Source organism: Heteronotia binoei, chromosome 13 (assembly GCF_032191835.1).
Source record: "Heteronotia binoei isolate CCM8104 ecotype False Entrance Well chromosome 13, APGP_CSIRO_Hbin_v1, whole genome shotgun sequence".
Lineage (NCBI taxonomy): Eukaryota > Metazoa > Chordata > Lepidosauria > Squamata > Gekkonidae > Heteronotia > Heteronotia binoei.
The window spans coordinates 17,776,129-17,803,958 of NC_083235.1; the positions used below are offsets into that span (position 1 = coordinate 17,776,129).

The following is a 27,830-nucleotide window of genomic DNA, read 5'->3' on the forward strand; positions in this document are numbered from 1 at the left end:
ATAAGAGGGGTGTGGCCTAATATGCAAAGGAGTTCCTGCTACAAAAAAAGCCCTGCTCGTCAGATCTCAGAAGCTAAGCAGGGATAGGATAGGATTTGGATATCTCAGCCTGTTCTTGCCTTGAATACCCTATGATGTCACCACAGTTGAACTGATAGAACTTTCAACTGTCACTTTGTTGGTTGAGCAATTTTCAGGTGCAGTCAGATGCTACAGGGGCCATGGCTTTGGGGTGTATTTCCCGGGTAGCTGGTGTGTTTATCAGTTGCCACAAAAATGGCACAAAGACCAGCAGAAGGATACAATCAAGGCTGGAGTTTTCATTTTGCAATAGTTTAAAGTGTTTGTTGCTCGGCGTGTACCAGGTGTCAATGACAGCATTGTGGACATGCTGTCCTTTTCCCAGATAGGAAGATGTTGCAACTGGTACTAAGGGCCAGGCCTTGAATTCAGCAGGAGTGCAGATCCTGAACCTTTCTGACGCCCCCTCCCTCCTCCCCACCTACCTGCCTTGTCCATTGAATAGTAGGTGCAGCTGAATAACAATCCCTGGATTAGAAGAGCAGGCAGCCAGCCAGCCGCCAGGGGCTTTGTCATGCCCCCAGCAGCCCTCATTAACCCCTGGGGAAGCCCACACCACTTTTTCTCCACTTATGTGATTTTGGGCGGTGGGTGGCTTGCTGGCCTTTTGACTGTGGGGGGGGGGTGCAGCCAAGGAGAGCCCCAGGTGAGTGAGGCCTGTTTGGGCTGGCTGGATCTCTAGCCCAAGCAGGCCTTGCTCGCCTGGGGCTCTCCTTTCTTCTGTCGGGTTGCTTTTGGCTGGTGGGGGTGGGTGGCATATGCTAATGTTATGCTAATGAGCTCCACCACCTATTTTTCTACAGGACAACCCCTGCTAAAGGCTAACAAGGAGCTAGAAAAACCTTGGTATTGGGAAGCTGACAGAGGAATAGGGGCATCTTAGAGCACTACTTCCAGGTCATTTTATGGCAGGTTTCTTAACGCTTTTCAGGAGTTTAGGAAACAGGTAAGGGTGGAAGATTTCTGGACTTTACCTGTGGAACATCTCATGTTTCAGTGATTGGCAGTTAAGACAATTTGGCCTTATCTGGTGTCTTTCTACAAAGGCAGAGGAATGCAGTGATTCTATTATGGACCAGAATTAGAAGAATTTTAGAAAGGTGGCCCAGGGTGTCAAGCATCGGTATTTCGAATAATCGAGCTATTGTTGAAATCAAAGGCTCATTTCATTGATAATCCAATACTTGCGCAAGGAACGATACCTTGGAAGTGATACAGAATGTTACATAGCATGGCATCTTAAAGGCTACTTCAAAGGCACAGTTCAGATAGCTTCAAAACATAACATACAGATGCGAATTGCATAGAAGGTTCAAAGCATACTATCAGCTAACCATTTGGATACTATAACATCTCTCGGTTCCCACACATTCCTGACTTGCTGATATGTATGGGAACACGGGGGAGGTGCTTCTACTTTACAGTAGGAAGATTACTTGCATATCCTGCATCCTTGAGAGTCCACAGGTTGGGGAGCTTTGAAGAGAAATCTTTATTCAGAGAAGAGGGATAGGAGGGATGAGGAGGGGGGAAGTATGAACACCAAATGCATACTAAATTAATACTCAGAAATATCATGCTTGACACAGGGAACTGTTGACAGTGCAAGTTCTGTAACTTCCACTCAGTGGTCCACACTGGACGCATACTTGCACGAAAACCAAAGGAATGTGATATGCTTCTACACAATTTATTGAAGATTTTCAAGCAGAGAAATCCCATATCCTCAAACTAGACCCACGCTCCCCTGCTCACCCAAGACACAGCTCAAACAATTCCCTCTTTCGTATGCAAAGAAGGCCATCTTCCGAAGCAAAGGGGGTGCCAATTGCAATTGCTTGCAAAGAAGGAATCACGAACGGAAAGAAGGCTGGTATCATTTTAGTTGCAGGATAATCAGAGAAATCCTTGGATTTTATTCAGCATCATGGAACTCGGAGCTAGCAGCCTGCAATCCACTGTGAGAGGTCTCGGCCTTTGCAGTATTTCCTCCAAGCTACCCTAAAAGTCAGAGAAAGAGAAAACGTGAAGCAGCCTTATTCCGAAGCAGCCTTATTCCAAATCAGCATCTTGGTTTATCAAGGTCAGCATTGTCTATCCAGCTTCTCAGGCTGAGGCACTTCACATCACCTACTACCTCATTCTTTTAACTGGACATGGCAGGGATCGAACCTGGGATCTTCTGCACGCTTAGCAGATGCTTTGCCACTGAGTCACAGCCTCTCCCCCCAAAATTCAGAAGTTTCTGTGTGAAGCACCGGTTGTTCTTTCACTTGTTTAGTATGCCAGAAACTCCTTATGAAGTATGTCAGACTCTTTGATCCCCTTTCTTTGTTATACAGAAATCAAAGAGCATGTTCTTCAACCCCCCCCACCCCACATTGTTGATCAAGTCTACCGTAGTAGTCAATATGGAACCGTCCTTCTCTTCTCCTTCCAGTTTGGTTCAGAGCCAGTTTGGTGTAGTGGTTAAGTGTGAGGACTCTTATCTGGGAGAACTGGGTTTGATTCCCTACTCCTTCACAACTGCTGGCGTGACCTTGGGTCAGTCGTAACTTTCTTAGAGCTGTTCTGCTTAAGAGCAGTTATTAGTGAGCTCTCTCAGTCCCAGCTACCTCACAGGGTATCTGCTGTGGGGAGGGGAAGGGAAAGGAGATTGTAAACTGCTCTGAGATTCCTTTGGGTAGTGAACGGCGAGGTATAAATCCAACCTCCTGCTCTTCTTCTTCTTCCCTTTTTTCAAGATTTCCATTTCCAGGAATTACTATAGAAGGTCCAATGTAGGGTTGCCAAGTCCAATTCAAGAAATATCTGGGGACTTTGGGGGTGGAGCCAGGATACTTCGGGGGTTGAGCCAGGAGACACTGGGGGCAGAGCCAGGAGCAAGGGTGTAACAAGCATAATTGAACTCCAAGGGAGTTCTGGCCATCACATTTAAAGGGACAGCACACCTTTTAGAATGCCTTCCTTCCATAGAAAATAATGAAGGATAGGGGCACCTTCTTTTGGGGCTCATAGAATTGGACCCCCTGGTCCAATCTTTTTGAAACTTGGTAGGTATTTTGGGGAGAGGCACTAGATGCTATACTGAAAATTTGACGCCTCTACCTCAAAAAACAGCCCCTCCAGAGCCCCTGACACCCGCGGATCAATTCCCCATCATTCCCTATGGGAATCGTTCCTGGAGGTGCATAATGGCTATGGGGGTGGAGCTTCCCCCGCCGGCCAGCTGGCTGGGGGAGGGGGGAAGCCTGTAAAACCAGGGGATCCCCCGCTGGGACCTGGGGATTGGGAAGCCTAGTCCAATGTTATATGTATTCCTCCCTTTTTCTTTCCATCTGTTTGCCCCAGTCTGTTTCAGTTATACTATGTTAAGTTTTGCACTACTTGCCTTGAGCACCAATTAGCCCTAGCTAAGCATATACATATAATTGCCCTATATGTAAAAGTTTATTTTTGGAATTGATTCCCTCCTGATACCCAGAGATGATGACAAAAGGGTCTCACCAGGCATCCATCCTGTTGGGGTCACGGACCACTCTCTTAGCGCACTCGATATCATTGCTAATATCATCATCCAGGAAACCTGCCAAAAGATTGTCAGAAAACACAAATTAACAGTGGTGGACTGGGTCTAAAAACATTGGTTACCAGGAGACAAGGGGGACGCACCCACAACTATAAGGCTATCATTTCATTTGTATAAGAAATAAATTAAATTTTCAAAAAACACATAAGTGGAAAAAAAGCACAATTAAAACTTTTGCAAAATAAATGTAAATATATTGTTAGTAATTACAGTGTACATATATTGTAGATTTTACTGGCAGTATGCAGTAGATATTAAATGTAAATACAGATTGCATTTTCTCCAGGGGAGCTGATCTCTGCCAGCTGGAGATCAGTTGTAAAACAGGGAGATCCCCAGGCCCCGCCTGGAAGCTGGCAACCCTAAATACAATGTAAATTTTAGTTGCATTACAGTAATAATATTGGAATTTCTATTATATTTTCAAGCTATTAAAAGGACATTAACATTTTAAACATATTGTCTAATGTTTAAGGGGGGGCACTTTATCAGGTGCCCACTTGCCATCGGGCAAGCTGACACCCTGGCCAGTCCGCCACTGGTTATTAAAGACCCTTAATAAGGGTTTCTTTTGTTAGGGAAACTGCTCTCAAAATAAAGTTGGGGAATTAGAGTGAGAGACAGCTAGCCCCACAACGGAATCTTTGTTATCTGTGTATACGAGGCTCAACCGATCAGAGAGTCAATGCTCAATAAAGAACTCTAATTTAATAAAATCAATTGTGGTTTATTTGAAACAATAGTTCGTTCACACAAGGTACAAAATCAATCACACATTCATACAGGTCTAGGAAAAATAGAGAGATCGATAGGGGAACATAAAGGAATGGACATACAGGGTAATACTACCTCTCGCAGACTCCAATGGAAGGCTCCGATGGCGACGAATGAGGGAATAGGGGTAAGGTCCCGAAACTGATCAGGAATCGGGGGTGTTACTATCCAGCGGGAATGGGGGTTTACTGAGTAGAAGGCACACCTGTGGGTAGCTAGTCCACAGGTTATATAGAGTCACCTTAGTCCTGAGGGGATGGGAGGTGACTGGGAGTGGTAATGGGAGGTTCTGCTGATGACCAGGAAGGCTGGACATCGGCTGGACCAATGGTGGGTCAATGGCGACACCTGATTGGGTGTGTGCTTCAACCAATGAACATCACCTTCATCCTGGGCATCCTGGAAACTTCCAGGTTGCGACAGGGCCTGGGGCGGCTCCGTTGGTATCAATGTGGGAATGGCTGGGTGATTGGGAGGAGATGGATTAACTGGGAAAGGGACAATAGAGAATCAGATATGCACCTAGGTATTCCGGTGTAGACAAAAGGGCTTGGTGGTATCAGGAGAGATCCTTCCTCTTTCTCAACTCTCCGGGGTGAAGACAGTTGTTTAGGAAATCACTGGGCAATCAGGATTAATAGTGGAGCCATTAATCCATTCATAGACTAGGTGGGTTGCTTGCGGGCTAGGAATGACTCAAGGTGTGTACGTGAGGTTTCCACATCGAAGGAATGAATCCCATCCAGGCAGGAAGATGGCTACATGTGGTGTTAGCAAAACACAGTGGTTTCCATGCTTAGCGCTTCACACCGTTCGCCTGGACAGCTCCGTGGCGGCGTAGCCTCCTCCTTACCATGGCGGGTTTCACGCGATGGCGGGGAAACATTAGAGCGCGGCTGCAGACACTCTGTGCCTGACTCAAGCGCTTATATACTTGTTAATAGGTACACGGGAGTCTTATGTAGTTCCTGGGTAGCGTCACTCGCATTCACTGGCCAGGCGGATGCAAGCTTACTTCTCCAGGCGCCCTGGCAACCATGTTTGTGACAGAGGGGTCATTTTCTCACACTTTCCAACCATCCCTCTGATCAGTCAGCAAGGGTATGTACAGTTTGAGAGCCAGTTTGGTGTAGTGATCAAGTGTGTGGACTTTTTTTATCTGGGAGAACCGGGTTTGATTCCCCACTCTTCCACTTGCAGCTGCTGGAATGGCCTTGGGTCAGCCATAGCTATCGCAGGAGTTGTCCTTGAAAGGGCAGTTGCTGTGAGAGCCCTCTCAGCCCTACCCACCTCACAGGGTGTCTGTTGTGGGTGGGGGGAGAAGATATAGGAGACTGTAAGCCGCTCTGAGTTTCTGATTCAGAGAGAAGGGTGGGGTATAAATTTGCAGTCTTCTTCTTCTTCTACAGAGTCCTTCTTAGTGGCTGCCCCATAACTGTGGGCCTTTCCTCCGCTACAGGTTCATTACAGTCCAAGCTTGAATACTTTTCAAGAATAGGATTAGGTTTTTCTATCCCAGGCACTGTTCAATTAATAGGGATGAGGAGGAAATTGGATAGTTTTTAGAGATTATTAGATGCTCTGAAATCTATTCTGATATGATCTTGCCTGCCCAATATGGCTTCAATTCTACTCCAGATGTCTTTTGGCAAGAAACAAGCGTTTCAGGGTAGGAGAGGAAAATTGGAATTAGAAAGGCAAAGAGTGTAGCTCTCCTTCATAAGCAGTTCCCTACACGCGTGGGGAATTTCACAGGCTTTTAACAAATCGGTCCAATAGTAAGAACCAGGTCTCAGATTCAGTGGGAGTTCACAGGAGCACATCTTAGGGTTGCCAATCCCCAGGTGGGGGCAGGGGATCCCCCGGTTTGGAGGTCCTCCCCCCGCTTCAGGGTAATCAGAAAGCAGGGGGAGGGGAGGGAAATGTCTGCTGGGCACTCATGATTCCCTATGGAGACTTATTCCCATAGAAAATAATGAAGAATTTATCCACGGGTATCTGGGGCTCTGGGGGCCCTGTTTTTTGAGGTAGAGGCACCAAATTTTCAGTATAGTACCCAGTGGCTCTCCCCAAAATACTCCCTAAGTTTCAAAAAGATTGGACCAGGGGGTCCAATTCTATGAGCCCCCAAAGAAGGTGCTCCTATCCTTCATTATTTCCTATGGAAGGAAGGCATTTAAAAGATGTGCGGTCCCTTGAAATGTGATGGCCAAAACTCCCTTTGGAGTTCAATTATGCTTGTCACACCCTTGCTCCTGGCTCCACCCCAATGTCTCCTGGCTCCACTCCCAAAGTCCCCAGATATATCTTAAATTGGACTTGGCAACCCTAGCACAGTTCCTGAACCTTTCTGAGAGTTCCACCTCCTCCTGAGAGTTCCACCTCCTTGTCCATTGAATAGTATGTGCAGCTGCATAACAATCCCTGGATGAGCTCCACCACCTATTTTTCTACAAAATGGCCCCTGGAAAGAACATAACAGAAGCTGCATCGAATCAGGCCAATGGCCTATCCAGTCCAAACACGCTGTGTCACACAGTGGCCAAAACCCAGGTGCCATCAGGAAGACCACCAGTGGAGCCCTCCCACTGTTGCCACCCCTCAAGCACCAAGAATACAGAGCATCCCTGTCCCAGTCAGAGAGTTCCATCTATATCTTGTGGGTAAAAGTCACTGATGGACCTCTGCTCTATATGTTTATCCAATCCCCTCTTGAAACTGTCTATGCTTGTAGCTGCCACCACTTCCTGAGGCAGTGAATTCCACATGTTAATTACTCTTTGAGTGAAGAAGTAACAAGCTACTTACTGCTGCAGGAGGTCTGACAGCCATTGGCTGTTCTGCCCTCTTCATTGGAGCACCACCAACGGCTGTTGATCTGAAAAATCCCATAGTCCACGCTGCCATCACTGTTGCCTCTCCCCACAGCCCTGGAGTCGTAGCGGCTTTCATGATAAGCCATACAGATCCCTGAAAGAAACAGAGCAGCGTATTTATGGAGGGAGTGTAATGGGAAAAGTAAGTTCCATTTTCACAAACCATCTGAAACTGCTGCCAATATTCTGAAATAGAAAAGGCTATTTCATCACTCTATTAATACTCTAGGAAAAGTAGATTTTTATTAATAGAATTCCCTCTAGGTCTTAAAGCCAATAGACAACAGCATAACAAATAAGCTGTTGCTGTTCAATGTTCATTAAAAGCAAATGACATTTAGTTACAGCAACTATATATTTACACACACATCAAATGTTATATTAAAATCCAGGTCCTCTAACAGAGTCATTAGATGATAGAAGAACAAACAGGCAACCTCCACTTGCACGTGCTGGAATGGCCTTGGGTTAGCCAAAGCTCTGGCAGAGGTTGTCCTTGAAAGGGCAGCTGCTGTGAGAGCCCTCTCCAGCCCCACCCACCTCACAGGGTGTCTGTTGTGGGGGGAGAAGATATAGGAGATTGTAAGCCGCTCTGAGTCTCTGATTCAGAGAGAAGGGCGGGGTATAAATCTGCAATTCTTTTTCTTCTTATTGTTCAGATGAGAAGAAGATATTGGATTTATACCCCACCCTTCGCTCTAAATCTGAGTCTGAGTCTCAGAGTGGCTTACAATCTCCTTTACCATCCTCCCCCACAACTGACACCCTGGAAGGTAGATGGGGCTGAGAGAGCTCTCCCAGAAGCTGCCCTTTCAAGGACAACTCTGTGAGAGCTATGGATGATCCAGGGCCATTCCAGCAGCTGCAAGTGGATGAGTGGGGAATCAAACCCGATTCTCCCAGATAATGCACTTTCAATCCACTGTCAATGCACTTTCGAACTCAATTTTGCCAATTCACACAGTAAAATCCCATTGGAAAGTGCATTATTTAGTGTGTGTGAGCACAGCCAATAAGTACCAGTCTTCTCTAAGGCCAGAGGAAAGTCACAATCCGAACCAAGTGACTTCAGCTTATCTACGAGGAGGTGAATTATTCTTTACTCTCTCCCCATATATCTCCCCCACCCCTGGAGTGCCTCTCTGGTTACCCGTGGCCCAAAGGATGTTCATTTAGCTTTGACCAGGGCCAAGGCCTTTTCTCTCCTGGCCCCTGCCTGGTGTAACATGCTCCCACTAGAGATAAGGGCCATGTTGAACCTGTTGCAGTTCTGCAGGGCCTGTAAAATGGAGCTCTTATGCGAGGCTTTTGCTTCAGGCAGTAGGCACTCAACCATCTGACTTCCCTGACAACATTGCCCAACCCTGCCCATCATCTACTCATATGGAGTATTGGCATCAAGTAATGCTTATCAACTCCATTTTACCTGCCCAGTTGAAGGGCTTACATATGACCAGGGGTAATTTTGTAGAAAAAGAGGTGCCAGAGTTCATTAGTACAACTCAATTGCATAACTTATTTGCATATGCCACACACCTTGACATCACTGGAAGGCATACTGAATTATATCCGCTCAGCATCTACTTTTAAATGCTTCTTGAATTAAAATTGTCATCATAAAACCTTCCTCCCATCATACTTTTTAAATTACTTTCTTCTATGTGGCCACAGTGGCATGAGGAAGATTTCCATCCGTCTGCTTTCTATGTTTTGGTGATTTCCCCATTTTTTTTTTGTGAGGAAAATATTAGAAAGTTTGTCAAATCTTAGAGTTCAGCAAAATTCTGATGTTAGGGTTGCCAAGTCCCTCCGGAGACACTCTAGGATTCGCAGTAAAACTCTATGGTACCTAGAGGTTTTAGTGTGAGTCCTAGAGTGTCCCAGGCACAGTGTCCATGGCATGATGATGTCACTTCCATGTGATGTCATTGCGCCGGGGATGGCATATGGCCAATGGGGCTCTTCAGGGGTGGGGATCCCCCCAGACACTGAATGATGGAGCCCAGAAGCAAACATTTGAGTGGGGGGGGGGCGGTTAAGAAAGAAAGAGCACAATAAAATTTAGAGGCTCCTGTGAGCTCCTGCCCAAAATGAGGTCTGCTACTGGGAATCCTTCACCATCACAGTTGAGGAATAGGGTTGCCAATCCCCAGATGGGGGCAGGGGATCCCCCAGTTTGGAGGCCCTCCGCCCATTTCAGGGACATCAGAAAACAGTGAGAGGGGAGGAAATGTCAGCTGGGCACTCCGTTATTCCCTATGGAGATTTATTCCCATATGAAATAATGGAGAATCTGATCTGCAGGTATCTGGGGTTCGGGGGGGGGCTGTTTTTTGAGGTAGAGGTACCAAATTTTTGATATAGCATCCAATGCCTCTCCCCAAAATACCCCAAAAGTTTCAAAAAGATTGGACCAGGGGGTCCAATTCTATGAGCCCCAAAAGAAAGTGCCCCTGTCCTTCATTATTTCCTAGGAAGGAAGGCGTTTAAAAAGGTGTGTGGTCCTTTGAAATGTGATGGACAGAACTCCCTTTGGAGTTCAATTATGCTTGTCACGCCCTTGCTCCTGGCCCCACCCCCAATGTCTCCTGGCTCCACCCCCAAAGTCTCCTGGCTTCACCCCCAAAGTCCCCAGATATTTCTTGAATTGGACTTGGCAACCCTATGGAAAGAGTCATGGTAGACTACTGCTTTAGAAACCACCTGGAAAGTACATCAGCTAGGGCTGCCAAGCTCTCACTGGGGGGCAAGGACTCCCCTGACCTGGAAGGCCTCAACCCACTGGCAGGGAGTGGGCTACTGGGGGGTTCCCCGCCCCCGAAGAGCCCCTTTGGCCATATGCCATCCCCGGCGCAATGACATCACATGGAAATGACCATCATGCCATGGACACTGTGCCTGGGACAAACTGGAGAGCCAGTTTGGTGCAGTGGTTAAGTGTGTGGACTCTTATCTGGGAGAACCGGGTTTGATTCCCCACTCCTCCACTTGCACCTGCTAGCATGGCCTTGGGTCAGCCATAGCTCTGGCAGATGTAGTCCTTGAAAGGGCAGCTGCTGTGAGAGCCCTCTCCAGCCCCACCCACCTCACAGGGTGTCTGTTGTGGGGGAGGAAGGTAAAGGAGACTGTGAACCGCTCTGAGACTCTTCGGAGTGGAGGGCGGGATATAAATCCAATATCTTCTTCTTCTTCTTGGACTCACACTAAAAACTCTAGGTACCATAGAGTTTTACCACAAATCCTAGAGTGTCTCTGGAGGGACTTGGCAACCCTAACATCAGCACTTGCTGTAAATAGGTTTGCTAGCCTCCAGGTGGGGCCTGGATATCTCCTGCTTTTTCAATTGACCTCCAGCTGGCAGAGATCAGCTCCCCTGTGGAAAATGGCTGCTTTGAAGGGTGGACTCTGTGGCATTGTACCATGCTGAGGTCCCTCCCTTCCCCAAACCCCGCCTTCTCCTGGCTGCACTCCCAAAGTCTCTAGACATTTTCCAACTCAGACCTGGCAACCCTAGCTGTAAATATTAAAATTGTTTCAAAAACTGTGCCATGATTCAATATAACAATAGTACAATAAAGCAAGAAATCCAGTTGACCATGGATTTTTTGCTTTATTGTAAATATTAAAAAGCAGAGATGGAAAAGCAGATAAAATTGCACAGAAAGAGTAAAAAGCAAAAGCAAACTCACAGTTCTCCAAGCTGTAGCCATAATAACCATCCAGGCCTCCGTTTCTCAGCGCCATTGCTAGTTCACATTTCTCATACACTCTGGCTTCATTCACTGTGACGAGCATGAAGAAGAAAGTGGCAAGAAGCTGGATCTTCATGGCTGCAGCTTTCTGGAGGGGGACATGAAGCTTTTTAAATGCATGGGATAGAGAAAGTAGAGAAAGAAGTCCTCTTTTTCCTTTCTCATGATACAAGAACTCGTGGACGCTCAATGAAATTGCTGAGCAGTCGGGTTAGAACGAATAAAACTCAAAGAGTGATTAACACATGAAATTCATGTGTTAATCAATCATTCATGTGTTAATCTTTTCACTCAAAGAGTGATTAAAACATGAAATTCATTGCCACAGAAGGTGGTGATGGCTATAGCATAGATAGCTTCAAGAGGGGATTGGATAAACATATGGAGCAGAGGTCCTTCAGTGGCTATTAGTCACAGGGTGTAGATGGAACTCTCTGTCTGGGTCAAGTGATGCTCTATATTCTTGGTGCTGGGGGGAGCAACAGTGGGAGGGCTTCTGGGGCCCTGCCCCACTGGTGGACCTCCTGATGGCACCTGTTTTTTTGGCCACTGTTGACAGAGTGTTGGACTGGATGGGCCATTGCCCTGATCCAACAGGGCTTCTCTTATGTTCTTGTATTATGTCCAGGTCCCTGCTGAGTTTCATAACTGAGACTTTTGAAACAGGAGTGATGAATTGACATGCTGTAGGTGAGCAGAAACAAACTAGATAAATTGCCTGCAGCCATTAAAGATACTAGTTTTACTGAAATTTTCTGATTATCTCCTTGCTGGGAAAGTAACCAAAATAAAAAAAATAGGGCCAAAATAGTCATTTTACTGGATGGACGAAACCAAGTTTGAGTAAACATTTAAGGTGCAAATTTTGATTAGCGTTTTAGATGCTAATATCAAAATCATTTCCTGCCCTAACTGTTGAAGGTGATCAGTGCTATCGATTACCCCTGTGGAAATAAACTGGGGCACTATCTTTCTTGTCATGGAACTCCAGTGTTTGCTAAGGTTTCAGGGGCGTGCTCCAGATAAAGGATCTCCACCATGAGCTAGTCAGTGAGCATTTCTGAAATTTGGAGAAGAGTTAGTGAGAACCTCACAAAATGGGTCTCATGTAGGGCTGCCAAGCTCCCGCCAGGGGCGGGGGATCCCCTGGTTTGGGGGGCCCCAACCCACCAGCATGGAGCAGGCCAACAGGGGGATCCCCACCCCCAAGGAACCTCATCATCACGCGACATGCCCTGCACAATGATGTCATCTGGAAGTGACAGGATTGCACTGGACATGTCACACCAGCGATGCTCAAGGATTCATGGTAAAACTCTATGGTACCATAGAGAGGAGAGGAGTCAGAGGGATTTGGCAATCCTAGTCTCATGGGAATTGAGGCCAATCACAGAATGTTGTGAGATTCCAATCCAAGCATCATCCTTTGATGGAGACAGCTGGGTCCTGATAGATGTTCCCTGAAGACACAAAAGCTATGCCTTCTGGACTCTTCTGAAGTTTCTCTTTCACCAGTGAGGTGGAGGAAAATGATGACTTGCTCTTTGCTTTAGGGAAGAAGGAAGTAGATACCTGAGAAGATGTTCATGGGCACCATAGCATCCATAAGCATGAAGTGGAGAGTACTGCCTAGATATACCCTCAGTTCAGCTTTAGGGTTGCCAATCCCATTTGGGGGTAGGGGATCCCCTGTTTTGAAGGCCGTCCCCCCACTTCAAGGTAAGCAGAAAGCTGGAGGGGGGGGTTGAATGTCCACTGGGCTCTCCATTATACCCTCTGGAGACTGGTCTCCAGAGGGTATAATGGAGAATTGATCTGTGTGTACCTGGGGCTCGGGGGGGGGGGGGCTGTTTTTTGAAATAGAGGCACCAGATTTTTATCATAGCATCTGGTACCTCTCCTCAAGTTGCAAAAGATTGAACCAGGGGTCCAATTCTATGAGCCCCAAGAGAAGGTGCCCCCATCCTCCATTATTTCTAATGAAGGGAAGGCATTTAAAAGGAGAACAGTCCCTTTAAATGTGACTGCCAGAACTCCCTTAGGAGTTCAGTCATGCTCATCACAACCTTGCTCCTGGCTTCAGCTCCAAAGTCTCCTGGCTTCACCCCTGAAGTCCCCAGATATTTCCTGAGTTAGACCTGGCAACCATTACTAGGATGCTATCTGTGCCTATTAGGCCTCACCAGGAACATCCTGCTTGCTATTGTGAATTTGTGCAGTTCCACCTTTTATTTTCAAGCCAAGCCTGTACCCCAGAGGGATCTTCTAGTGTGTAAGAAAACAATGCTTCCAGCAAAAAGGAACTGGGCATCTAATGATGATCTACTTATGTTTGGTTCTATTTGTTACACATAAGCTTGACAAAAGAAGAAGAAGATATTGGATTTATATCCCGCCCTCCACTCTGAATCTCAGAGCGGATCACAATATCCTTTATCTCCCTCCCCCACAACAGACACCCTTTGAGGTGGGTGGGGCTGAGGCAACTCTCCCAGAAGCTGCCCTTTCAAGGACAGCTCTGTGATAGCTATGGCTGACCCATGGCCATCCCAGCAGCTGCCAATGGAGAAGTGGGGAATCAAACCCCATTCTCCCAAATAAGAGTCCGTGCACTTAACCACTACACCAAACTGGCTCCCTATTCTCAAAAGAAATACTGTCCTCTTTTTAATGCATGAAGAAGCTTCAGAGTACATGAACTCCCCCAATAAAAAACATACAACCCCTCCAAACTATAACAGCACTTGACTTCACAACTGCTAATTCAGTGAAAAACATAATTGTAAAGTAATGATCTTACCAGTCTAGAAACGAGAAGAAGAAGCAAGACCAGCAAAATGGGTGGTTCTCTCCTGCTCAGCGTCAGTCCAGCTGGAAGACCTCACACCAGCAAACTTGGTTCTCTCAAAAGGTTAGGTGGCTTATATCCGTATTTGTGGATCCCCTCCCATCCTGCTCCCTGGGTCTGATGACCCAAATATCACACTGTTCCCAGCTTAATAGTCGGGTGAATATGTAACCAATTCCCAAATTTTATCAGCTTGTTGTTGAGGTTTCCCCATAAAGAATTGTTAAACTTGGAACAAGCTTTTGGCATGAATATTCCACACGATGCGGAAGCATACTAATAACACAGGGATTCCTCTCAGCCAGTGTTCTGTTTTTAATATCAGCTAATGGTACGCCTTTTTTAGCTTTCTCTGCTACCCATTTAAGAGTCCAACTCCTTAACGAATTCTGGGGCATCTTATTCAAGAATCTAATGTGGATCATTAACTGTTGTCAAACAGACAGTATTACGCTTTCTGCTGTTGGGCCTTGAGCTTGGTCAATGTCTGTTCAAACAATCTAAAGGTCTAATTTGCAGCCTTTTTAAAAAAAACAAAAAGCCTTTTGCTCTCCCTGGCATCATCCTGGTTTACATCAAAATGTATAGTTAAATTGGTTAAAACCAAGTGTCTTTCTCCATGTTGCTGTTTCCTGAAAATTCTTTTAGCCTGGAGAGCAGGTGGCTGAGAGGTGATACGATCACCATCTTCAAGTACTTGAAGGGCTATCCAGAGGATGGTGTGGAATTGTTTTCTGTGGCCCCAGAAGGTCGGACCAGCGTTGAAATTAAATCGGAAGAGTTTCTGGCTCAACATTAGGAAGAACCTCCTGACCGTTAGAGCGGTTCCTCAGTGGAACAGGCTTCCTCGGGAGGTGGTGGGCTCTCCTTCCTTGGAGGTTCTTACACAGAGGCTGGATGGCCATCTGACAGCAATGCAGATCCTGTGAATTTAGGGGGAGGGATTTGTGAGTTTCCTGCATTTCCTTCCAACTCTGTTAGTCTATGATTGCATGATCTCTCGATCCTTGTCTTAGCATGAAGGACCTCAGCTGTTCCTTGGACCTCAGGCAATTCCCAGGGTCAGTGTTCTAAGAGTTGCTGCCCAGCATTTTCATATAAACAAGAAAAAAGTTTCTCATGCTTATTGAGGACTGAAATGTGAAATCTATAGTCTAATCCCAGATGGATTCCAAAATAAATTAGCTGAATGAGTTACAGTACATTGCAAAAGATCAGAGGAAGCTACTGATTAGTCTCAGGTACTGCACCTTAAGAGGCCGGGCTTCAACCTTTGGTTTCTCTTGGTATACAATGTACTTTTAAAAACAATTAGGGTTTGGTGTCAGCAGGGCTTTTTTTGTAGCAGGAACTCCTTTGCCTGTTAGGCTACACCTCCCTGAAGTAGCCAATCCTCCAAGAGCTTACAGGGCTCTTCTTACGGGGTCTACTATAAGCTCTCGGAGGATTGGCTACATCAGGAGTTCCTGCTACAAAAAAAAGCCTTGGGTGTCAGATGGAACTTCCAACCTCACTTTATCAGGAAAATTAATCTTGCCATAATTATTTCAGATATTAGATAGCAGACCCTTCGTCTTCTCCGGAAGAATCAGAAAAATAAATGGGGCTGAGCCTGAGAGCCAGTTTGTTGTAATGGTTAAGCATGCAGGCTCTAATCTGGGAAAACCGGGTTTGCTTCCCCATTCCTTCAAGTGCAGCTGCTGGTGTGATCTTGGGCCAGTCCCAGTCCTCTCAGAGTTGTTCTCTGAAGAGCAGTTCTCTCAGAGCTCTCTCAGCCCCATCTACCTCACAGGGTGTCTGCTGTGGGGAGAGGAAGGGGAGGAAATTGTAAGCTGCTCTGAAACTCTGAGTGAAGGGTGGGGTATAAAACCAATTTCTTCCTCCTCCTCCTTCTCTTCCTTCTCCTCCTCCTTCCTTCTTCTTCTTCTTGCCATCTACTGCCAGTGGATGCAGACTTTTTTGTTTTGACTGGGGTTCTTCAGTGATCTGTTCTTCCTGCTGGTGTACGAATTGCTGTTTTTACGTTTTTGTATGTTTTAGCTCTGCTTTTAATATATTTTACCATTTTTAAGGTGCAGTTTTATTATGTCTGTTTTTAGCTTGTTATTCATGATGGTGGCCCTCATGAGGGCAGAAAGGCAGGGTATACATTTTGCAAAACAGAATAAATTAAAAGATTAACATGGAGCAAAAGAAAATACTGAGCAAGATAAATTCTTAGAACGATGACAGATTTATAACAAACAGTTGTAGCTTCCAGTAGAACACGGTACTTCTACAAACCCTAATGATGATGCCAGCCGTGAAAACCTGAAATCTTTGATAGTTGTAGCTTCTTCATTTATTTAAGTGACTGCAGCAACATGTGTTGCCTACACTTTCTGAGTAATGAGTTGGCTACCATATATGTGAAGGTGCTCTGTACTAAATCACAGGGCTTTTTTTGTAGCAGGAACTCCTTCGCATATTAGGCCACACACCCCTGATGTAGCCAATCCTCCAAGTGCTTACAGGACTCCTATTACAGGGCCTATTGTAAGCTCCAGGAGGATTGGCTACATCAGAGGTGTGTGGCCTAATATGCAAAGGAGTTCCTGCTACAAAAAAGCCCTGCTAAATAATATCATTAGTCTTCAAGGTCAACGTTGTCCATTCAGATTGGCAGTGTCTCTCCAGTTTCTCATGTAGTGGTCTTTCCCATCACCTATTGCCTGATCCTTTTAACCTGGGATGCTGGGGATTGAACCTGGGACCTTCTGCTTGCCAAGGAGATGCTCTTCCGCTGAGCTGCAACCCCATGGTAAAACTGTAGTGAACCTTCATTATTTTTGTAACTTCTCATATTTCAGGGCATCTTTGTGATGCGCCTTGGCCTTTAAGCTCAAGGGCAAATTAAATTCCCTCCCTGAATATCTTTATGGTACAATCATTCTACTCCAAGTCACACTTATGATGGCAGAGTTTGCAATAGTTGTGAGTTTGGAAAGCCAATTGTGCACATGCCTGCAGAGCAATGTAAAAACTTGCCCTGAAAGGGGTCCTTTCTGTGTGGGGCTTTTTTCTGCTCTCAGGCTGCATTCAGACAGCTGATTTGGGCTGGCACAGCCACCCGCAACACCCCAGATTAAAATGGCATGTTCATATGCACACATCTGGCCCCACCACGCATTCATCCCTACTTCGTCCTCCCTACTTCGTCCTCTGACACCTTTATGCTACTCCAGAAAGTCACCAGGTACTTCCTGGTGGCAAATCACCATCCAAATGGCTGGGGTGCTGCAGGGAAGTGTCCATAAGAACATAAGAGAAGCCATGTTGGATCAGGCCAATGGCCCATCCAGTCAAACACTCCGTGTCACACAGTGGCCAAAAAGATCAGGTGCCATCAGGAGGTCCATTAGTGGGGCCAGGACAACCAAAGCCCTTCCACTGTTGATCCCTCCCCCCCCCAAGCACCAAGGATACAGAGCATCACTACCTCAGACAGAGAGTTCCAACAATATACTGTAGCTAAGAACATAAGAGAAGCCATGTTGGATCAGGATAATGGCCCATCCAGTCCAACACTCTGTCACACAGTGTCCAAAAAACCAGGTGGCATCAGGAGGTCCATCAGTTGGGCCAAGACGCTAGAAGCCCTCCCACTGTGCCCCCCCAAGTACCAAGAATACAGAGCATCACTGCCCCAGATACAGAGTTCCAACAATATGCTGTGGCTAATAGCCACTAATGGGCCTCTGCTCCATATGTTTATCTATTCCTCTCTGAAGACGTCTATGCTTGCAGCCACTACCACCTCCTGTGGCAGTTAATTCCATGTGTTAGTCACCCTTTGGGTGAAGTAGTGCTTCCTTGTATTCGTTCTAACCTGACTGCTCAGCAATTTCATTGAATGTCCACGAGTTCTCATATTGTGAGAAAGGGAGAAAAGTACTTCTTTCTCTTCCTTCTCTATCCCATACATAATTTTGTAAACCTCTATCATGGCGTATCTGAATGCTGCTTAACCCCAGACTTTCCCCAGGCCCTGCTTCCATGCTGGAGTAATTTGAATGCAGAAACATTTTCTCCTCATATGAGCCTTGTAGGTCTTTACAATCAGTGACCCAACACTTTTAGTGATACCTGGCCTCAGAGACATCTGGCTTACCTTGACGATGGCCAGGGCCTTTTTGGCCCTGGCCCCTGCCTGGTGGAATGAAGGGAGGCTACACTGTGTCCCATCTTTTGCATACCTGTTTGGCCAAGTTGATGGCTGTTTCCTTGTGTCAGTTTTATTTTATTTAGGGGGAGGGACGGTGGCTCAGTGGTAGAGCATCTGCTTGGGAAGCAGAAGGTCCCAGGTTCAATCCCTGGCATCTCCAAAAAAGGGTCCGGCAAATAGGTGTGAAAAACCTCAGCTTGAGACCCTGGAGAGCTGCTGCCAGTCTTAGAAGACAATACTGACTTTGATGGACCAAAGGTCTGATTCAGTATAAGGCAGCTTCATATGTTCAATATGAAAAACTGAACAAGGAGGATTTAAATGGAAGATGCAAGAATCAATGGGTGGAACAGGAATGGATACACAAAGAAAATTAAGGGGATGATCGTCAGAATGAGATTGACATCAGGATGGGCAAGGTTTGAAAACATTTCTCCATGTAATACATCAGTGGACAAAATTGTGTGTGTGTGTGTGTGACATTTTAGCAGTCTCTGGAAGCCTAGCATTAAAATGGCACCTGCTTGTTTTAAAACTCCTTGGGACACCTCCCCTCCCAACAGACCAGCCAGCCAATGGAGCTTGTGTCTCTCTATGGGTTGCCTAAATTAGCCCAGTGGTGGTTCACAAAAGAGGGTGGGAGTGGGGAGGAGAGGAGAGATAGGGGAGGGTACAGTGTGCTCCATCCCTTGCGTGTGCACTCAGCCATGTCAGTGGCAGTTGGACACCACCCCCCACAGTGGCGTTAACAATTCAGCAAAAAAAAAAAAATGCAGATTTTTGTTGTAGATACAGGAGACATAATAGCAGGGGTGGAATTCTAGTGGGAGCTCCTTTGCATATTAGGCCACACCCCCTGATGTAGCCAATCCTCCAAGAGCTTACAAAAAGAGCTCTTGGAGGATCGGCTACATCAGGGGGTGTGGGCTAATATGCAAAGGAGCTCCTGCCAGAATTCCAACCCTGCTTAATAGAATGCCCAAAAACTAAACCAGAGAAAAGAGAGTGGTGCAGAAGGGCAGGCATGCAAATGCGAAGTCAACCTTAAAGTCTCGACGTCTGGGATTCTCCGGAATAAGCTGCAGGGAAGAAAGGACCAGACTCTGGTAGTTCAGCAGATTTTATTTTATGAATATGAATTTTGTCTGGGAATAAGATCTGAGCTTGGCTATGAGATATTTGATTGCTTCTTGCTCATTCTCCTGACATATCCAACACACATGCATCAGAGCAACAGTCACGCTTCCATACAATTTATTGAAGATTTTCAAGTGGAGAAATCCAAACTCCCATCGCAAGATCAGGGTTCCATTTTCTTCCCTTCTTACTCAGGATCGATGGACTCAGAGTTTGCAGTTTCTAGTAAAGCGAGCGATATTTCTTCCCCTGCAGTGCTTCCTCCAGCCTTCCCTGAAAGTCAGAGAAAGAAAAGAAAATGCACAATCACATGACTGTTCCTTAGAGAGCTGTAGGTAACATGGGCCCCTATAGGAAATCTCTGTATATAAGCCTCGGTTACTCTTTCATCTATTTTACAAAGCACAAGTTGGTAATTGCACCTGTAATTCAATATTACTTGCTTTTATATCTTATCCTGTAAATGATTTTTTTAAATGATGTTTTTAGTCTTTTTAAATCATTAAGTTCTTAATTTTCTATTGTGATGGCCTTTGGCTATAAACAATAAATATTTCTGCTCTGCATAGCACAAGTCGGGGACCTGCAAGGACTTGAGAGGAGCATCTCATTTCCCCTTCTCCACTGTTTCCTCTTTCCCTTTCAACTGTTCATCCAATCCACCGTTTCCCTTTCAACAGCCTCTCCTCTTTTCCTGCTTCCTTTTCTCCTTCCAACCCAACAACCAACCTGTCTTTATCTTCTTCCTCTCTTCAGCTTCCCACGCTGCCCTCAGCAGCAGCTTCTACCTAGGAAAACTATGGCTCAGTCATGTGGTGCTGTCCCCTGGGGCAGGTCCACTTATTTTGGAGGGAACTCTCAAGGACTTTTGGGTGGGCACACCGCTTTCTCCCTAACCCCTCTCCCCACTTAACTACCTTTTTACCTCCTTCTGGCAACCTCCCATATCGTCTCCTTGTTCCTTACCTCATTCTCTCCTTCTCAGCCATTCACCAACCTACCTTTTATCAGCTTCCCGTCTCCAGTTATATTTATTAGTTGTTGCTGTGTATGTGGACTAATGTGTATGTTATAAATAGTGTTCCTGCCTGGCTCATTGGCGCCTTGAGGACTGAGCTTGGGGACTCAGGAACAATGGGCAGGAGTATCCAAATCCCTGCTGCCCTGCTCCAATCACAAGGTCCCCTGCTGGTTTGAATGATCCAATGGCATCCTAGCCCAGGAACCTTGAAGTGTATATAGTTGGCCCCGTTGGCCCAGTTCAGCAGTCTTTGAGTTCAGCCATTACCATGCTGTACTTAACAAAAGAGCTATGATGACTACATCAGCATCTTCTCCTTGCGTTGAACCTACTGTATTATAGTTGTCTTCTTCATTTATACCCTGCCTTTCTCCACAGTGGGGATCAAAGCAGCTTCCATAATTGTCACAAGAACAGGCCTGATGGATCAGACCAGGAGTCAATCTAGTCCAACACCTTGTCTCAAATAGCAGCCAACTAGTTCCTCTGGAGGGCCAACAACAGGGCATTAAGGCTGAGATCTTCTGCTGATAATGCCTCCTGGTTCTGGGATTCAGAGATTTAGCACCTCTCAAAGTGGATAGATCCAACAAGTTAAAAAAACAAGACCAAACCCCAATTTAGAACCAGGGAATCTTGACAGAAATGCACGACAATATGGCAAGGTCAACATAACACAACTCAGGAATCCTACTTCATATCAAACAAGAGAATTGTCCAACTAAACCCAATAGGACCACTGTTGCAAGCACAACAAATGTGAAATCAGAGAATCTGTGCCAATGTGCAACCTGAGAATCTAAAATAACGTCAAACATGAGAATCCACGGCAAATTGCATACCCGACACAAACCAGCTCACACAAAGAATACGATGCTGCAAGACCAACAAAACTAATTTCAAAGCACAACTGAAAGCCAATCCAACATAGTAACTTGATACTAAGCCCCAGGAAGACATAGAAAGAGGAAAAAAATGGAACCCTGAGAGTGTTCAACCACTGGATCCTGATATTCCCAGTTACTGCCAAATACTTCTGGAATTTTTCTGGACCTATTTCCTGGTATCCTGAAAAATCCCAGATACCATTTGGACACCCAAATATATCTGTAGAATACCAGTATGGTATTTTTCATAGACCAATGACAGATAGATTTTTTAAAAATATATTTATTTATTATTAAAATATACATCCAGTTTATAATCTATGAATTCGTCGTTGTTTGTTGTTCAGTCGCACAGTCGAGTCCAACTCTTTGCAACCCCATGGACAAAGTCACACCAGGCCCTCCTGTCTTCTACCATCCTCCGAAGTCTGCTCAAATTTGTGTTAGTTACATCAGTAACACTGTCCAGACATCTCATCTTTTGCCGTCCCCTTCTTCTTTTGCCTTCTGTCTTTCCCAGAATCAGGGTCTTCTCCAGCAAGTGCTTCCTTCTCATTTGGTGGCCAAAGTATTTGAGCTTCAGCTTCAGCATCTGACCTTCCAGGGAACAGTCAGGGTTGATTTCCCTTAGGACTGACTGATTGGATCTTCTCGCAGTCTAATAATTATCAAATCAGAAGTAGGCTAAAACACTGAATGAAGGATGTGATTGTCTAGATTGACTCAATAATGAGATGGTTTGTTCTTTCTCCAAAAATGGAAGCCATTTTTCTAGGTAGGAGGTAGGACTGCTTTCTGATTCATTAATATTTTCAGCAATTTTATCAAATATAAAATAGTCCCAGACTTTTATATATCATTGATCGATGGTAGGAGGTGTAGTATTCTTCCATTGCAAAGCAATCTGATGACAGATAGATGACAGACAAGCAGACAGATAGATATGATGATGATGAAGATAGATAGATAGATAGATGATAGATAGATAGACAGACAGACAGACAGACAGACAGATGAGAGAGAGAGAGATAGAGGGGGGGCTTTACACACCCCTGATGTAGCCAATCCTACAAGATATAACAAGGCTCTTAGTACAGGACCTACTGTAAGCTTCAGAAGGATTGGCTGCATCAGGGGTGTGTGGCCTAATATGCAAAGGAGTTCCTGCTACAAAAAAGCTATAGATAGATAGATAGATAGATAGATAGATAGATAGATAGATAGATAGATAGATGATAGATAGATAGATAGATAGATAGATAGATAGATAGATAGATAGATAGATAGATAGATAGATAGATAGATAGATATTTGGACTGGGTATATTCAAATTCACATCCCAAGTGAGGTTGAATAATAGAATAAAAGATATGCTAGGAAGAAATGGACTCACCAGGCAGACAAATCACTCAGCTTTTTGCCAATTTTCTTGACACATTCAATATCATCTCTGATGTCATCATCCAAGAAATCTGCAGAAAAAAATTGACAGGAAACAAAAGAGCTTATTAGGGGCTGCTGACAAGGTATCAACCATCCTAACAAAGGCCTTACCAGCATCACAAGTCAGCAAGAGAAATGCACCCAGATTTTCTCAGCAGCTTCCCCCCAACTGTGGTCCTCCCTCCCTCTACATGTCCATGACAGTCCATAGTCTGCACTAATATGCAATTGTGATTACAGGAAGCTTTTGCCTTTTGCTGAAACAGACTCTGCGATAGTTCCTATTTTTTGCTCTGACTGAAGAAGATCTTGGGGTACAGGTGGATTGTAAGATAAATATGAGCAGCCAGAGTGATGCAGCGACAAAAAAGGCTAATGCCATCTTGGGATGTATCAACAGAGGCATAACATTCAAATTGCAAGCTGTCCTAGTCCCACAGTACATTGCATTGGTCATGCTGCACCTGGAGTATTGTGGGCAGTTCTGGAGACCTCCCTTTAAAAAGGATGTGACAGAATGGAGTGGGTACAGAGGAGAGCAACGAGGATGATCAAGGGCCTGGAGACCAAGCCCTGTGAGGAAAGACTGAGGGACCTGGGAAAGTTAGGTCTGGAGAAGAGGAGGTTGAGGAGGGAATGAATGCTTTCTTTAAGTATTTGAAGGGCTGCCACTTGAGGAGAGGACTCTCTAGAATGGGTTGAAATTATGGGTGGGAAAGTATCTACTGGATATTAGAAAAGATGTTTTTACAGTAACAGTTGTTCAGTGGAATCAGCTGCCAAGGGAGGTGGTGAGCTCCCCCTCACTGGCAGTCTTTAAGCAGCGGGGGGATGGAAGGAAGGAAGGGAGGGAGGAAGGATGGAAGGGAGGGAGGGAGGGAGGGAGGATTGAAGGAAAGGTGGGAGGGAGGATGGAAAGGAGGAAGGAAGAATGGAAGGGAGGGAAGGAGGGGGGAAGGAAGGAAGGGAGGGAGGGAGGAAGGGAGGGAGGGAGGGAGGGAGGAAGGGAGGGAGGGAGGAAGGAAGGAAGGAAGGAAGGAAGGAAGGAAGGAAGGAAGGAAGGAAGGAAGGAAGGAAGGAAGGAAGGAAGGGAGGGAGGGAGGGAGGGAGGGAGGGAGGGAGGAAAGATGGAAGGGAGGGAGGGAGGAAGGGAGGAACAGTGGGAAGGGCAAGTGGAAGGGCTTCTAGTCCCACTGGTGGACCTCCTGATGGCACTTGGCTTTTTTGGCCACTGCGTGACACAGAGTGTTTAACTGGATGGGCCATTGGCCTGATCCAACATGGCTTCTCTTATGTTGGAAGGAAGGAAGGAAGGAAAATAGATGGAGGGAGGTGGAGGTGGAAAGAAAGCAACTTTAACATTAAATGCATTCTCCAAGCCGCCAGCTTGCTTAACTTGAAGGAGTGATTTAAAGAGACAAATGTCTTCTCCAAGCCAGCCAACACGGTGGTGGGGGCTTCAAGAGCCACACAATATGTGAAAGAGCCACATGTGGCTCCCAAGCCACAGTCTGGCCACCCCTGCTCTAGGCTGACCCTGCATTGAGCAGGGGGTTGGACTTTATATTATAGCGGGTTCAGTGCAATAAAGAGGCGAGGTGGTCGTGATCATCAGCTCTTTGTTAGGTACAGCATAGTATAGGGCTTCACTCAGAGACTGAAGAACTGGGCCAAAGAGGTCAACTATATACAATTCAGGGTTCCCACGCAAGCACATTACTGGATCATTCAAACTGGCAGGGGGCCCGTAATAGGAGCAGGGCAGCAGGGATCTGGATCCTACTGCCCATTGTTCCCAAGTCCCCCAGTGCTGTTCATATGGCTCCAATGAGCCAGGCAGGAACACCCATGTAAGTCTTCACTTGAGTCCTCATACAGACTTGATGGCCTGTGACTCTATGCTGCTATGACCGGCAGTTGCTCTCCAGTGTCTCAGGTGAATGTTTATTGCAGCACTTATCATCCAATTGACCTGACTTGGATGGCCCAGGCTAACCTGATCTCATAAGATTGCAGAAGCTAAGCAGGGTCATCCCTGGTAGTGCTTGGATGGGAGACCATCAAGAGGCAGGTAATGGCAAGCCTCCATCTTTTGCCTTGGAAACCACACGGGGTTGCCACAAGTTGGTTGTGACTTGGCGGTGCTTTCCACCACTATCATCAAATGATCGGGACTGAATCTGGTGCTTTCTCCATGCAAAGCACCGAGGCACAGCCAGGGCCCTTTTTTTGTAGCAGGAACTCGTTTGCATATTAGGCTACACCCCCCCCCCCCCAATGTAGCCAATCCTCCAAGAGCTTACAGGGCTCTTCTTACAGGGCCATCAGAAAGTGGAGGGGGAGGGAAATGTCTGCTGGGTACACCATTGTTCTCTATAGAGACCAATTCCCATAGAGCAGGGGTGGCCAATGGCAGCTCTCCAGATGTTTTTTTTGCCTACAACTCCCATCAGCCCCAGCCATTGGCCATGTTGGCTGGGGCTGATGGGAGTTGTAGGCAAAAAACATATGGAGAGCTACTGTTGGCCACCCCTGCCATAGAGTATAATGGAGAATTTATCCATGGGTATCTGGGGCTCTGGGGGGCCCCTGCATTTTGAGTCAGAGGCACGAGATTTTCAGCATAGCATCCAGTGCCTCTCCTCAAAACACCCTCCATGTTTCAGAAAAATTGAACGGGGGGAGGGGATCCAATTCTATGAGCCCCCAGAGAAGGTGCCCCTATCTTTCATTATTGTCAATGGAGGGAATGAAAAGGTGTGCAGTCCCTTGAAATGTGATGGCCAAAACTCCCTTTGGAGTTCAATTAGGCTTGTCACAACCTTGCTCCTGGCTCCTCCCCCAAAGTCTCCTGGTTCTACCCCCAAAGTCCAGAGATATTTCTTGAATTGGACCTGGCAACCCTAAGTCCAGGATGTGGCCCATAGAGAGGCAGCATCCTTACCACTTCCACACACGCCTGCCACTTACAGCAACCTCACTCAGCTGCTGTTGGGTGCCACCTCACCTCCTCCGTCACCAACCTCCGTAGCTTCCTCGGCAGCCTACCAGACAGGGAGAGGACTCATAGGGTCCCAGGACTGCGATAGGAGGGCCATGCCCCTGATCGGATGACCGAGCAACAGCAGTACCCTGTTTCCACCTGGACAGCCTGCTAACATCTGGTTTCTTGCCCCAGCATAGTGGTCTGGCAAAAGTAACGTCTTGTTCCTACTTGGGTGAGGAAGTGAGGGCTGGCTCCTTGCCCCAGGGCAATGGGCTGGCAACAACTGCAACTTGTTCCCATCAAGATGGGCAAGTGGGAGCTTGCCCCATGCCCCAGTGCAACGGCTAGAAATCAATACATTAGCTAGTTAGTTAGAGAACAGCAGTTCCTTCTTCCTGAAGAGATGGAGGTTTTGCAGTACTGGAATGGTTAGTTAGTTAGAGAACAGCAGTTCCTTCTTCCTGAAGAGATGGAGGTTTTGCAGTACTGGAATGGTGTTGGTGTTTGAAGCAAATATGAAAACAAATGGATGTCTGCCTAGATTGCTCTCAGTCCTTCCTTCTTTCCTTCCCCCCTCCCTCCCTCCATTGGACGGTCATGTCTCGTGGCTCTCAAACATCTGACATTTATTCTATGTGGCTCTTACGTTAAGCAAGTTTGGCCACCCCTGAGTTAGAGTGAAGGCCAGTAGTAGAAGAAGAAGACTGCAGATTTATACCCCATCCTTCTCTCTGAATCAGAGACTCAGAGTGGCTTACAATCTCCTATATCTTCTCCCCTCCCCCCCCCCCACAACAGACACCCTTTGAGGTGAGTGGGGCTGAGAGGGCTCTCACGGCGGCTGCCCTTTCAAGGACATCTTCCTGAGATAGCTATGACTAACCCAAGGCCTTTTACCGACCTCGGAAGGATGGAAGGCTGAGTCAACTTTGAGCCGGCTACCTGAACCCAGCTTCCGCCAGGATCCAGCACAGGTTGGGAGCAGAGCTGGGACTGCAATGCTGCAGCTTTACCACTCTGCGCCACAGGGTTCAAGGTAGGTTGCAACGAAAATAAAACAGTCAGTTAAAGCATCATCCAATATTAAAACAGTAGGGACAAATGACAGTACACCAGATGCCAATCCAGCACGATTAGGGAGGGCTCCCAAGATAGGGTTGCCAAGTCCATTTCAAGAAATATCTGCGGACTTTGGGGGTGGAGCCAGGAGCAAGGCTGTGACAAGCATCATTGAACTCCAAAGGGAGTTCTGGCCTTCACATTTAAAGGGACCGCACACCTTTTTAATGCCTTCCCTCCATTGGAGATGATGAAGGATAGGGACACCTTCTTTGGGGACAAATTTTGGAATATGGGAACAATGGAAATCAGAAAGTTCTGGAAGAGTTTAATCTGACATTAGTCCAGAAGTGATGGATTCTAGTGTTTCTCTCCCTAGCGCACCAAAAGAATCAAGAACCTGGAATGACTCTATTTCCACCACCTGCTTCTGGATAATAAGCGACTAGATTAAGAAGTTTTGGAATCCTTCAAGGCTCTGCCATTGGCTGAGCAAATGATGGTTACGGATAGGCTGGAAGCTGTAAGAACTAATTTTTTTAAAAAGCATGCTGGATAAATCCAATCCCTCCATTAACTCAATTACAGGGACAGAAGTTCCATCAGTTAATGCTGAGTGCACTGAAATTCTGGTCCAAGCAGTTGCTCCTCAATCTGAGCTCTTTGGTACTTTTCCTTTACCTGCATTAAGGGAGGGTGAGAATTCTAGTTCTAAGGTTTTAGACCCAAAGGAATCCTCTAGGTATGCTGGAACTATTAGCAATGGGTGTGCCAATCTTGATGATTAGTCTTTAATGTCCCTTTATATTACCTTTCTGCCAAGCTGGTATAGTTCCCCTTTCTATACCAAACTTACCTTTGAGTAGAGCACAAACCATTTTAGGGATTAGAATAGCCTGGAGAGCCAGTTGTTTCCTCCCCTGCTCCATGTGACTGCATTGATGGGTACACCAGGGACTAGAAGTTGCTCCAGCTGAATGCATCATTTATTCTTATGGGTATTTCCCAGACCTTAATTCCACAGGCCCAAACAGGTGAAGACGTGTGTCCCTTTGACAAAAGGCCCTAAACTTCCTCTGGAAGTGAAGGGAGCTCCAAAAGGATCTTGTGGTGTGGTGTGAAGAGGAACTGGGGAAAGCAGAAAACCATTTATTTTCCTGGTCTGGCACCAGT

General features: G+C 46.2%; 1 protein-coding gene across 1 annotated transcript; it reads right to left on the reverse strand.

The window, feature by feature from the left end:
- Positions 1 to 1,228: 1,228 nt before the first annotated feature.
- Positions 1,229 to 14,665, reverse strand: LOC132581936 (lysozyme C, milk isozyme-like). The gene is made up of 5 exons (XM_060253427.1): positions 13,873 to 14,665; positions 11,010 to 11,160; positions 7,253 to 7,414; positions 3,589 to 3,667; positions 1,229 to 2,082 (listed from the first exon to the last, which is right to left on the reverse strand). The coding sequence occupies exons 2-5, from the start codon at positions 11,146 to 11,148 to the stop codon at positions 2,022 to 2,024; spliced, it is 441 nt and encodes a 146-aa protein (XP_060109410.1). The 5' UTR covers positions 11,149 to 11,160; positions 13,873 to 14,665; the 3' UTR covers positions 1,229 to 2,021.
- Positions 14,666 to 27,830: the final 13,165 nt, after the last annotated feature.

Bases quoted from the DNA above. Each gene is read 5' to 3' on its own strand.
- LOC132581936 (XM_060253427.1), bottom strand. From the start codon at position 11,148: ATGAAGATCCAGCTTCTTGCCACTTTCTTCTTCATGCTCGTCACAGTG. The intron at 7,415-11,009 runs GTGAGTTTGCTT...TGTTTCTTTCAG, and splicing joins TGGCTACAGCTTGGAGAACT to GGATCTGTATGGCTTATCAT. The intron at 2,083-3,588 runs GTGAGACCCTTT...TCTGACTTTTAG, and splicing joins CCCAACAGGATGGATGCCTG to GGTAGCTTGGAGGAAATACT.